The sequence below is a fragment of the Rosa rugosa genome, chromosome 3 (genome assembly GCF_958449725.1).
Source record: "Rosa rugosa chromosome 3, drRosRugo1.1, whole genome shotgun sequence".
Lineage (NCBI taxonomy): Eukaryota > Viridiplantae > Streptophyta > Magnoliopsida > Rosales > Rosaceae > Rosa > Rosa rugosa.
Window position 1 is genome coordinate 20,636,141 of NC_084822.1, and position 12,977 is coordinate 20,649,117.

At 37.5% G+C, this 12,977-nt stretch overlaps 2 protein-coding genes and 1 non-coding gene across 4 annotated transcripts; 2 read left to right on the plus strand and 1 right to left on the minus strand.

Moving 5' to 3' along the window:
• Positions 1-20: 20 nt before the first annotated feature.
• Positions 21-151, plus strand: LOC133741571 (U6atac minor spliceosomal RNA). Its single transcript, XR_009862016.1, has one exon. It is a non-coding gene; the product is annotated as a U6atac minor spliceosomal RNA (small nuclear RNA).
• A 172-nt stretch (positions 152-323) lies between these two features.
• Positions 324-2,311, minus strand: LOC133738680 (uncharacterized). Of its 2 annotated transcripts, none has more exons than XM_062166260.1 (4): positions 2,151-2,311; positions 1,878-2,039; positions 1,624-1,786; positions 324-784 (listed from the first exon to the last, which is right to left on the minus strand). In XM_062166260.1, exons 2-4 carry the CDS (start codon positions 2,013-2,015, stop codon positions 591-593), a joined length of 495 nt encoding a protein of 164 aa, XP_062022244.1. In that variant the 5' UTR covers positions 2,016-2,039; positions 2,151-2,311; the 3' UTR covers positions 324-590. The 2 variants fall into 2 exon arrangements, with proteins under 2 accessions (XP_062022244.1, XP_062022245.1); XM_062166261.1 differs by having other exon boundaries at positions 1,878-2,048; positions 2,151-2,310.
• Positions 2,312-2,591: 280 nt separating this feature from the next.
• On the plus strand, positions 2,592-6,675 carry LOC133738679 (soluble inorganic pyrophosphatase 6, chloroplastic). Its single transcript, XM_062166259.1, has 6 exons — positions 2,592-2,936; positions 3,272-3,432; positions 4,257-4,357; positions 4,443-4,624; positions 5,241-5,339; positions 6,356-6,675. Exons 1-6 carry the CDS (start codon positions 2,673-2,675, stop codon positions 6,446-6,448), a joined length of 900 nt encoding a protein of 299 aa, XP_062022243.1. The 5' UTR covers positions 2,592-2,672; the 3' UTR covers positions 6,449-6,675.
• The last annotated feature ends 6,302 nt before the right edge of the window (positions 6,676-12,977 follow it).

Sequence of the window (12,977 nt, forward strand, 5' to 3'; positions counted from 1 at the left end):
CTTGTATTTAAATCCAGTGCGTGTTCGTAGAAAGGAGAGATGGTTGGCATCTCCCCTGACAGGGACGGGAACAGTCAACGGACTTACCTGTTACCACACATCTGGTTAAGGCTACCCACCCTTGTGGTGGATCTTATACCCAATTTTTTATTTTCTTATACATTTTTTTTCCTCCCTTCTATAATTTTTTAGTATCTAATGTCACTCTTTTTTAATTATTTTTCCTTTCTATAGTTTTTCAGTATCTAATGTCATTCTGGCTAAAGACAGGTAACTATGAAGCTGCACAACGAGTGCCTGCATTGAATATGTACAAAGATGTATTTCTATATCGAATTGGCAAATTAAATTTCACACCAGTACTTGAGCAGTCTACAAACAAGTATATTCAAATATATTCACATTTCTCGAATGTACTCCAGAGTACTCAACACTCGAATGGACTATCATGGTTGATGTTCAAAAAAGCAAAACTTAAAAGCAAATGAGATACAGTGAAGCTCAAGAACTTGTGTAGTAGCTGCGTCAACAACTCGCATGAAAAGTTGGTGTGCTGGGGAACCCTAGTGATATTGCCTCTTGAAACAATGTCAAGTAGATTTATTTTGTATATCACTTTCCTGTTCGGATTTAGAATCTTCCTTTCTCTCCACAACCTGCTGAATTCCTTCTTGGTACCCATGGATAAAACTTTTAAGAGCATCCCTATATGCAGAAGCTCTTGTCATGTAGATCCGTTGCAGAGCAGGCCTTAATGTCTCCATTCCTCCTCTAGCAGCCACAGCTGTTGATTATAATTCCAGATAAACATCAAAACATAGTCAGATTTCAAACCATTCAACTAAACAAAGTTCAAAGATTACAGAGAAAGAACTGGCAAATCTTCTGTTGAGGGAGAGGGGAGAAACATGCATATACTTTGTTAACAAAAGATGAAATCCGAAAAGCCAACAAGTTTTTATCACAAAAGAGTAGTTTGCAGCACATGACCCCAAAATATGATTTCTAATACAGATACAGGCATACACATATTAAAGCAAAGTCCTATATACAAAAAAATCCAGCTGGGTAGAACTGGACTGCAACACAAGCACCTCTCCTTTATGTCTTCATTCTTGCCATATCTGTTGCCCATATACTAGTTTACTTCATCCTCCATCTTTTATCTCTCGCTCAATCAGGGTGAGCCAAACATAAACAGAAATTATTGAAGTTGCTTGGATATACAATCCACTCTTGCTGTTCAAAGTATCAACAGTACCTTTCTAATCTTTTGTGCTCGAGTACTTGGAAGCAGAATTGGCACAAGTAAATATCTGACAGGCTAGATTGATGAAGAAGTAGGATTAAATGACTATTAATTGTGCTAACTTGAGTCAATACATTCCATGACAATAATTTGACTCAAATCAATAACAGAAAAGGCAAATGAGATATCTTCGGCATCAGTAGTCATATGAATGCAGGCATCATATAAAACAAGTATATCAGAAAAAAATTAAACAAGGAGGAAACTAATATAGGCTCCTACAAATTATTAGGTAAGATCTGAAGCTTTTAATTGGCATCAACTATAATCTTATGACATTGTTCGATACAGCACGACATGTGGGCATTACTTACCAAGATCCTCTAATGTTGAGGGTTCTTTGTCTTTAGTTGTGCTCTTTGATCCACCAGGTTCACTCTCACTTTCTTCATCCTTCTTATAATCATTAGGCCGCAGTTCAGGGCCAATATCCCGCACCCAGCTGGCAGCATAAAGCCTAGAAGCCTCCTTCAACACCTGAAGGCCGAAGGTATACATGAATCATAGAATAGGGAATTAAATCAAGTGGGCTTTAGGTATGAATAATGAGAATGAAAGAAAGGCGTACCAAGAAGCGCTCGTGCCAGGTGAGCTTGCGGCGCTTCTTGATATGAGGAGGGTCTGGCAGTGATGATGGAAACGCGATCTCTTTCAGATCATATCGAATGTAATCACGCACTTTCCTACACACCACCCTCACCTTCATTTGCAGTGACTGTGATAATTCAACCTGATATAACTAAATCACTTACTTCAGTACAGAAACTTAAAATGAAACCAAATGGATTAGTGTAGGCTTGAAGTATAATTTCCAGGAAACAAGAACAGAGATCAGACATACCAAGTCACAGAAATTCTTCCTAATCAAGGGAAAGGGAAACTAACATCTTTGCTACTACTACTACCAGATTGCATATATTCCTCTCATTTGTAGTGGTGGCTCCGTCCCTGCATGCTACACTGAAACCCTAGACCGACCAGTCTTCTCTTCCCGCCGTTTGTTTGGATTCTCAGAGATAAAAAGGGAGCAGCAGCAGGGCAGGGCAAAGTGAGATGGGCCGGGTAATTATATTTGGGCCGGTTAACCCGAAAAATGGCCACCCGGCCCACCATAAAATCGTTTTTTGTCCTTTTGGTCGTAATGGCGTCCCAATACATCCCCCTCAGGCCCTCACACACACCACCGAGTCATTGAATAAGACAAGCCAATAAGATACGCCCACGTGTCCTGTGGCTAAACACCAGAAAATAATATACAGACCAATCAGAGACCACCACGTGCTCGCGACCCTCCCTACTCTTTGGCTCAGAATCACACACTCCCCGTCTCTCTCTGAAGAAGAAGAAGAAGAAGAAAGAAGCGATGGCCACCGCGAGAGTGCTCGCCGTCTCCAACAGTTCGTGCCTGCTGACCAAGACGACGTCGTTCTTGGCGAAGCAGAGGCCGTACAGGAACAATCTCCGCTTCACTACTACTAGAAGAGACGCGGCAGCGCCGTCATTGTCGTCGCGGAGGAGGTCCTTAACTTGCAGGGCTATCTACAACCCCGAGGTTCAGATCAAGGAGGAAGGCCTCCCCGAAACCCTAGACTACCGCGTCTTCCTCGTTGACCGCTCCGGCCAGAAGGTGCTTTGCGTTTCGATTCAGCCGTTTCAATTTCGTTACTCTCTTTTAAGATTTCAATTCGAATTTCAACTTTCGGTGTTTCCGGATTGTGCGTTTTGTTAGGTTAATGGAAGCTAAGAAAAGGATTGAACTGATATGTAGTGCATTGCACTGGTTTGTTTTGTGATTATTATTTTGATTGTGTCCGAGTTGGTTTTTGATTTCATTTTTGTTGGAGTGACTGTGTATATGAAATTGTGGCGAAAATCGAGTTTAACTGCTTGATGGGGTTGGGAGTCTGATTGATAATTAGTTAATTACTGGACTTTCTGAAACAACATGCTGGTTATATTTAGGTTTCACCTTGGCATGATGTACCTCTGCGCTCGGGCGATGGTGCATTCCACTTTATTGTTGAGATACCCAAAGAATCGAGTGCAAAGATGGAGGTTGCTACTGATGAGCCAAACACTCCCATTAAGCAGGATACAAAGAAAGGAAAACTTCGTTACTACCCGTAAGATTTCCTCTCTTACTTCTCCTCTTTTCCCTTGTTACTTTTATCAACAACTTTTCGTCATCTGTGCAGCCCTATTCCAACTGTTTATTTGTGCTGCAATTTTGCTGATTGAATTATTATTATTATTTTTTTTTGTTGGTTTTGAAAAACTTATCCCTATTATATCTTTATCGTATAAACTCATCATCTTTACATATTTTAATCAACCAAAGGTAATCCTTGGTTTTAAAAAGCTAACCTCTAGGCTTTCTGGCTTAGTTATTATAGATATCTCTCTAAGTATTACTCTACCAATACAAAATGAGACAAAATGGATACCTGTAGTAGTACTACTTATAAGTTTAACTTGCAGGCTCCACCTCCCTCATTTTGCACCTTCAGATACTAATATCTACAGTAAGAGAACCCTGTTTGTGAGTTTCCATATAGGAAGCACTCTTACAGACACTACTTTAAACAATTTTGATACTAAATTTTAATCTAAACATACTATAGGGGTTTCTCATTACCCCACTTCCAAAATATCCATCTCATCCATGATACTGTAAGCTTACATCATATGTGATCGATTTTCTAGTACTATGTTAAGAGAACGCCATCTGTCAATCACGTAGAAATGTCAACTGCACAATCATCCGGCATGCACGATTTTCTAGTATTAATAGCCCACTTCCGCCTTAGGATTATACGTATCACACTGTTCCTTTCTATTGCAACTATCACATTTGTACATGTATCATATGTTTGTGATCTATCTAGTATCATTAAATTAAATTCCTTAAAATGATCTCCTATTGATAGTGTTATAAAATTTTTCCTAGCTACAATATAAACTGGAATTATGGATTGCTTCCACAAACATGGGAAGACCCATCCCTTGCCAACTCTGAAGTGGATGGAGCATTTGGTGATAATGATCCAGGTATGTTTACTTTTCTATTTTCTTTTGTTTATGTGTCACCGGAAAACGGTAAAATAAAGACTTTCATTTTTGCTACACTTTGTAGTTGATGTTGTTGAGATTGGCGAAAGTCGGAGAAAGGTTGGCGAAATTCTCAAAGTAAAACCCTTGGCTGCTTTAGCTATGATTGATGAAGGGGAACTTGACTGGAAAATAGTTGCAATTTCATTGGATGATCCAAAATCTTCTCTGGTTAATGACATTGATGACGTTGAGAAGCATTTCCCGGTATATGTGTATTTATTATTTAGATGTTTTCAGTTTACAGTAAGTCCTTTGGCTGCTTTATAACCAAGCTTTATAACCAATTGCTATTATGTTTCCCTAATTTCACAAGCACAACCAAGCAGAGATATTTTAATTGATGTGCATATATCATATGATATTTTGGGAAATTAATTTTGTTGTTGTTTCATTATATGGTTAATGTATGTGAAATGGATTGTCTGCCCTCTCTTTTGAGCTGAGTCAGTCTTTATGATAGGCATTACTATTTAGTCACTATTACCTTCTGTCATAAACTAGATAGACTAGCTAGAAGGATTGGTATTGAATTTGACATGTGCCATGTGCCAGTTAGGAACTTTTTTAAGTGAAAATGAAATTGAATTCTTGTAACAGTCACACAACTAAAGGCTCTGTTGTGCATGAGATCTCATTCTCCTGTAACAGACCTTTGATATATGATAAATCCTTTAGCCACAGTCGACATTTGTATATGCACTATTAATAAATTGCTAGTCGATGTTGTAGACTTCATAGGTGTGAAAGGGGTTAAAGGACAAATAAATAATTGCTGTCAAAACTGCCAAAACCTGTGAGGCCTAACTGTGTGGTTTTTCAGGGGACTCTCACTGCAATAAGGGACTGGTTTAGAGACTACAAGATCCCTGATGGAAAGCCTGCTAACAAGTTTGGTCTTGGAAACAAGCCAGCCAACAAGGTAATTTTATTTGACATTTCTGTTTTAAATAGTTTGGTGTTCTTTCTTTTGCTTGTTGCTATTTCTATGTTTCCTTAGGTCGAAAAGTTTATATCATCAAAATTGGTTTCTCTTATTCTTTATTTTTGTCTATTTTATTTATTATAATCTAATGAGAAGCTGCTAATCCGATGGCCTAGTAGCTAGTAAATTCCATCCTTGAAAAATGCAAGGAGATGTTGCAAGGAGGCATACCATGATTTGCGTTCAATATTAAGAAGCTACTCCTGTTGTGCAGCTCATTTAATATATATTTGTTGCATTATACATAGCGGTGGCTAGGAGCATTTGGCCAAGTTAGATCTGGTTTTTGGGTAATCTTGAGGAGGGTTATGGTGCTTAACTATTTGGCAAGTGCCATTGTGCAGATATAAATGCATAATGCATGTCACTATGTTTTATTTTCATTGGACTTGAGTGCTTCAAGATTTGACAAACCTAGGCAGTGGGTCGGGTGCGGTGTGGGAAAGGATTAGCGGAAGGGGAGAGCTACTCATATCTTTGCACTCATGTGTATTGACATAGGAGGTTTCGAGATATTCGTACTTCAAACACAATTTCACATTAAGGCAGTTGGTAGTTCATAAATTATTTTAAAGCCAAATGGTCTCATCGGGGCATCTGGTTAGAATCTCTGATTTCTTTTCTTTTGTTGTTATGTTCTGTTTTGAAAAGGAAGCTTTCCATTCCTGCACACTGATTTCTTTTCTTTTGTTGTTATGTTCTCTTTTGAAAAGGAAGCTTTCCATTCCTGCACATATTATGCGAATATGTATTATACATGTACCACCAGTTGTTCTACCAGATCTGCCTCAATCCATCGTCAGGGGTTTAATTTTTCTGTACTTGCTTTCCTCAACTTAATAAATTTGACAATGACATTACTGCAAATAGTAGATTTGGATATGGTTTTGTGTGTAGGAGGGGTGTGTAACTGCTTTCTATCTACTCCCATAACTCTTTCGTTTCATTGACAGGATTATGCTCTCAAGGTCATAACTGAAACCAATGAATCATGGGCTAAACTCGTCAAGAGATCAATTCCTGCTGGAGATCTGTCCCTTGTCTAGATTCAGGTGTTATTGTTTATAGCCTCTTTGATCCATTAGAGATTTTCCTTTGGCGAGCACTCTGAGGAGTCATGTTATTTATATGAATGTTACATCAATGCCAATTTTTTTCGCCATTGAGCTGGAATAATCCCCTAGTGTCTGCAGTAATAGGTCATATGATTGTAATTAAATCAATAATTTTGTTTCAATAATGAACTAATGCGGGAATCACTGTTTTGCATAAATTGGTAAGCATTCTTGTACTGTGTATGGATGGGTGGTGTGCCAAAACATACATGAGAAAAAACTTATAATATGAGTTGAATAGGTCCTGTCTGTCACTCTAATGTGCGGGAAATTGTATTTGGGGGTTGAGTGACAGAGACTGGTTAGATATATTTCTGTTGAGACTGTTTTCATCATTCTTATTATTGGTTTGTCATCACTTATCGTTGTTCAGGAAAAAAGAAGGGGAAAATGCCCAGTAAGTCATTTAGAAATGGGGTTAACTCTCTTCCAGCCCAAATACTTTCAAAATGCCAAAAAAGGGCATCATAAATGCAATTCCCTTCCAAAATACTGCTGCAACGCTTCTTGTCTTCACCCATCACATGAGTGTTCTTTTTTTTTTTTTTAACATTTCCAAATCTGCTGCACCTTTGCTTTTGAGTTTTGTTGGCTTTTGCATGTAGGTTTGTCTGCAAGCTCCTTGTAAATAGAGCTGCAAGAACTTTGCTTTCTTTGCATGTTATTTTGGCCATTTGTGCGTGTCAAGTTGTCCATACTTGCATGCTTAGTACACTCGTTTGTTTTAGCTGTTGAGTCCTCACCACCTTAAGGTGGGTTTTGTACCAAAGTTAGAGAAAGTCAATATATAGCAATTGTATCAAAAAGAAGAGGTACGTTAGAAAAAAATACATCTCAGTACCCATTGCTGACCCTTGTAAAACTATTCTAGTATCAATAAAACCTTCTGTTCATGCACCCTTTACTATATTTCAAACACAACAACCATGAGTACATAGCCCATAATAATTGTAGCTGTAAATCTGTAATTTAGAATAATAATCAAGAGTACGAACTGCAGTAGATGTTGGTGATTTCTTGAGTTCAAAGCATGTTCCTGTGAAGCATCTCATCACAAGCTTGTCGATTTTTAAATTTTCTATTGAAGTTTCAAGAAAGACTGTAAGATTAGTACTAGCACCATCAAGTAGGTCTCTTCCACTTTTTTTTATTTTTTTATTTTCTTAGTCGACTTCTAGTCCAAAATAGGGAAACACTGGAATAATTATGTTATTATACTGCTAAACTGACAATCATATTATCTTTGAGGAATTTGTTATAATTAAATGCATGTCAAGATAACTACTAAAAACTAGTCAGGATACCTCCAAGTGTGAAAACCTTTATTTCTGCTCTAGTTTAGTCCGGCGAGTTGGCTGTGTATGCAGTTTTAAGCTTTTGTCCATGTTTAAGACTCAATCTTTAATAGTTAATCTGGCCACACATTGAACTATAACAACCCACCTCATATTTGGTATCAGAGCTTAGTTTAGCAATTGTACTATATTATATCAGTAAAGTACCTTGAGTACAAAAGCCATAAACACATTTTTTGAGCACAATAATGCAGTTTATGTAATAACAACTTCTGGCATAGCAGCAACAATACTACTTGGTGGGAGGACATCACACTCTAGGTTTAAAATTCCTCTTAATCTTGATTCATCTTCGACATGCTCCATTAGTAAACAATCTGATTTAGCAGAGTTGATAAGAAAGTCATTGGCAACTGTTTGGGATGAAGCACCAATGATGAATTGATATGAAGCTCTTGATCGAACATTTAGAGGCCTAACAAGTGTCGATTTGCCATTTGGAGGAAATGTGACAATCTTTGGGAGCGATTTCCGACAAGTTTTCCTGTTATCCATAAGAGTACGAGATCTGAGAAATATTGCTTTTGAGAAATATTGACCGGAAGATGGGGTTGTGCAACGGTATAAGATTGATTTGCCACGCATCATATAACAATATAATGGATAGAGATTTTAACTGGACAATTTTCAGGAACTGGAGCTTTCTTGCCAAGAATCACTCTTAAGAGTGCCGAAAGTTCTGGATTCCCTTTTGAGATGATAAGAAAGCATTTTCCTGTAAAGTTGAGTTTCGCACTTACCATAAATAAATCACAAGGGCAGACAATACCAAATGTTGGTATTTACCTTCCTGATTATGTGTTCAGCCATGGACAGTTGTACGTGGCTTTATCGAGAGGAGTGTCAGAGGCAAGCACCAAAGTTTTAGTTAAAAAAAAAAAAAAAAAGGTTCATTATAGGGTGAGGAAGGGGTACTCACAGCAAAGGTTGTGTATAAAGAAATTTTGCTTCCTTCCACATAATGCAATTTTAAAAGGTACCTAAGACGTTTGATTTTTTATTTATAAAAGAAATTTTTATTGAGTTCATAAAGCTACATATTTAAGACATTTGTATTTTTCAAGACACCATGAGATTGCAAATCTTAAGAGCCGCAAGGAAGATAAACTTTCAAAGGAAAAGGAATCTGTGAATGCAAGTGTGTAGAAGCTGGTCTTAAATTTTCAAAGGAAAAGGAATCCGTGAATGCAAGTGTGTAGAAGCTGGTCTTCATGTTAGGGTGATAATAATACTTTTTATATTCTTTTTTAATCTTTTTGTGTTGGCAACATTATATAAGCTACTTATATTTTGTTATTTTTTTTCTTATCATTATTATTTGTGTTTATTTAATATGTGTACAAATAGCAAATATATGAGATGTGTTCAAGTATATTCAGAATATGTATCTGGCCTAAACTCTAGGTTACTTGTGCAAGTTGTAATAGGGTTACTCTTAGAGATAATCTCGGACAATCTTAGTAGATATCCATTCATTGTACGATTATGTTTCCATGTACAACTCTGATTCTATGCTTGTAATTCTCTATATAAAGAGACTCCTATTATCAATGAAAATACAGCAATTTCTCTCCTAAGTATCGATTCATTTGAACGCGTTATCAGCACGAAGTTAACCCTGAAACGCTAGTTTTGTAGCCCTCAAATCTGAGCAACCACTGCCGCACACCTTGAATCCCCTAATCCTAAGAGCCCAAAACCAGCCATTGGAAGTTCCCAGACCAACCCTGCTAGCCTCGCTTGCCTGCACGCCCTTGCGCCCTTCGCTGACTCCCCACTGCAAGCACATCAGCGCGCACGCCTGATCTCTTTTGTCGACAGCCCCAGCACCCAGGATAGCCTCGCCAGCGTAGCCCTTGCAACATCCCCTCGCAGCCCCTACCTACGCGGTTAAGCCTTGCTTCCGGCCAAGCTTCGACCACCAGTGACTTTTTCCGGTCACCTCCGGTGACCAAATTTATGCCAAATTTTTCGGCAACCTATTTCGAGGTAATTTTTACTAAAAGTTCCCTTTTTTGAAATTTTTTTTTTCTCGGGGACTTGCAACCTCCCTTTCTTCTTCATAGGGGAGATCAAAAGCCGAACTGTGGGGGTGCATGCTCACTCCAAGCTTGAAGCTTGTAGAGTTCTCCAAACTTAGAGTTTGCTAAGAAGTTATGATCGACCACAAACACATAATTTTTTCGATCTAATCCAATATCTCTTGGAATCAGATTTCTTGGGAATGACTACGCTCAGAAATTCCTAATTTCTTGGAGTGACTATGCTAAAATTTTTTATTGTTTTCGTGGTAGACTTTTTTCCTCCGAAACTAACCTTATTTTCCAGTTGTTTTTCAGGATGAGTAACTTGAACAAGTTGAACTTTACTCCACTGGAGGTGCAGGATAGCACAAATGGGATCGTGATGTGTGCCAGCATCTTAAGGCTGAAAGGATCCAAAGTACGATCCTTGAGCCAAGTCAGAAAGTGCTTACTCCTGCACAAGCTGCTGCTTTGAAAGTGAATAGAGCTACTTTGGAGGCAATCCAAGCAAAGGCCATTATTCTCATGACACGTCACATGAATGACACGCTCCAAAATGAGTTCCGTAATAAAAAGGACCCTAAAAGCTATGGTCAGAATTCAAAGAGCGATTTGGCAACGTTCGTGACTCCCTGCTTCCTAATTTAAAAGTGAGATGGCATAACCTCCGCTTCTATGATTTCAAGTCCGTACTTGAGTACAACTCGGAATCCCTTTGTATCAAGTCTTTGATGGAGTTCTGTGGAAAGAACATCACTGATACGATGTTGATCGAGAAAACTTTCTCTACCTTCCCCATCTCTACATTGATGATTGTAAAGAATTATCGACTTGATGTCAATGCAGGACGCATCACAAGGTTTCATGAGCTTACTGGAGCCTTGAATGTAGCTAAAAAGCACGACAACATCCTTGTGAAGAACTATAACTCTAGACCCGTGGGAACCAAGTCTATTCCGGAGTCTAATTATAGTCACACCCCTACAGGAGGGTGCCAGGAGCGAAACCCTAAAGGTAGAACAATTCTGGAGATTCTGGTCCATATTCTCGCCCTAAAGAGGAAGAAAACCGCCAAATAGGCGTACACAGAACAGTGGAGGCCAACGTGTGAAGAGAGAGGAAGGCAGAGCCTCTGGTTATGGTTGTCACACCCCGAATTTTGAATAATTAAATTCAAATCTGAAACGCGAAAAACATAACAAGCACAAGAAAACACATAGAAAATTTTCATTTTAAACTAAGCCATAAAACAACCGAGCTCACCAACAGCAATACGGACTCGTTCTTTAGAGTCACATATTACTACATTACAAAGAGTTTACAAATTAAACTGATTAACAATTCAATAAGTAAACACGGACACCAACTCTTTACACAACAGAAGACTAAAATCAAATACACCTCTATGTCCAAGCTATCACAGCTATAAAACTTCTCCTTCGACCATTGTAACTTCGGCCTGCACAATAATCCCTACATCATGGAATAGTGCACCGGGTTGAAACAACAAACCCAGTAAGCTTTTGCAAACTCGTATGAGTAAACCTAAATAACCACATAACATATGCTTAAAATATCTTAACCTAACCAAATCAATATGCAATGATCACAATAAAAACATCAAGTTTATATCCCTCAATATCATGCTCATGTAAGTTGACCCAAGTAAAACCCACATGCTTTGACTCTTGACTCATGCATATAATTTCGCACTACTTCAATTGAACAATTAAACTCTAATAACATTTTAAACATTTTAAATCACCATAATCTACCAGATCATCCTCCATTTGTCTCAACGACCTAACTACAAATCTCAGTCATTGGCTCTCAACATAAAGCAATTGCCAAAATTATGACATCACATGTTATTTCACACTCACTACAAATCTCGAACCACAACTGTACTCAAAATAAGAAGTAAAATCAGTGATCCCTGCATAGAAACTTAGTTAAGGAGATCACATTAAAAACAATCAATAAAAATCATAGTAGTCCCTGCATAGTGTTTAGTTCAGAAAATTACATTAAAACAATCAATAAAATCATAGTAATCCCTGCATAGAGTTTAGTTTAGGGAATTACATTAAAATCAATCATAGTAATCCCTGCATAGAGTTTTAGTTCAGGAATTACATTAAAACCAATCAATTCAGAATACAGTAATCACTGCATATAATTTAGTTTAAGAGATAAAATCACACAATTCAAATAAAACATAAATTAATAATAAAGTCAAACAATTACTGCTAAAGTCCAAAATCCACCCTTTCTACTCCAATAAAAGACCACAAAACGACTCGTCTTCCAACTCGACAACCTTATCTCCTAAGGTAATTAACATACATCACTAAAGTGACAAAATCATATTATTTTCAACTCACAATTTAATATGAAATCAAGTCCTTCCCCTCGATCACTACTGTGACCCTCGATCCGTAGACCCAAACATTTAAATGTCACTCAAGACTCAAAATGTTAGACAACCTCACATACTCTTCAAAACCACATATTTGACTGCAACAAGATATTGATTTGGAATCTCATTTCTAATCTCCGAAAACAGTATAGAAATCCTCATTCAAATTATTGTTTCCACATTTTAAACTACAAGCATAATTTGCTATAACCCTCAAGTACGCAAAGTCAACATTATAAATATTTCCATCTCATCACATTTATTTCCTTGGAAAATTACATCGCAACACATACAATTCACCCCAAAATCACCAATACATAAATGCTCGAAGTAATAATCCAAATAAAGTCACCATTATTTCTTCACCCAATGCCACACCATCCAGATATATATTTCACGTAAATATATATACGTGGTCGTCCACTTAGGAATGACTACTCATATAAACTATAATTCACAATCACGAAAATCGAGAAATTCATTTTTATAATTAAAATCTCATTTTACTTACCCACGAACCATAGTCGAACAAGTTCATATAATTTAAAATACATATTTATTTCCATAAAATAAATTTCACAAATCAGCGTTTAATATATGATAATGAAATTCTGTTCGTAAATGAACCACGTGAGAATCACTCACCTCTAAATTCCCGCTGC

Excerpts from the sequence above, each read along its gene's own strand:
- LOC133738680 (XM_062166260.1), bottom strand. The coding sequence starts at position 2,015 with ATGAAGGTGAGGGTGGTGTGTAGGAAAGTGCGTGATTACATTCGATAT. Across the intron at positions 1,787-1,877 it reads CCTGGCACGAGCGCTTCTTG|GTGTTGAAGGAGGCTTCTAG; the intron begins GTACGCCTTTCT and ends TTCGGCCTTCAG. Across the intron at positions 785-1,623 it reads CTCAACATTAGAGGATCTTG|CTGTGGCTGCTAGAGGAGGA; the intron begins GTAAGTAATGCC and ends TATAATCAACAG.
- LOC133738679 (XM_062166259.1), top strand. The coding sequence starts at position 2,673 with ATGGCCACCGCGAGAGTGCTCGCCGTCTCCAACAGTTCGTGCCTGCTG. Across the intron at positions 4,358-4,442 it reads ATTTGGTGATAATGATCCAG|TTGATGTTGTTGAGATTGGC; the intron begins GTATGTTTACTT and ends TACACTTTGTAG. Across the intron at positions 5,340-6,355 it reads GAAACAAGCCAGCCAACAAG|GATTATGCTCTCAAGGTCAT; the intron begins GTAATTTTATTT and ends TTTCATTGACAG.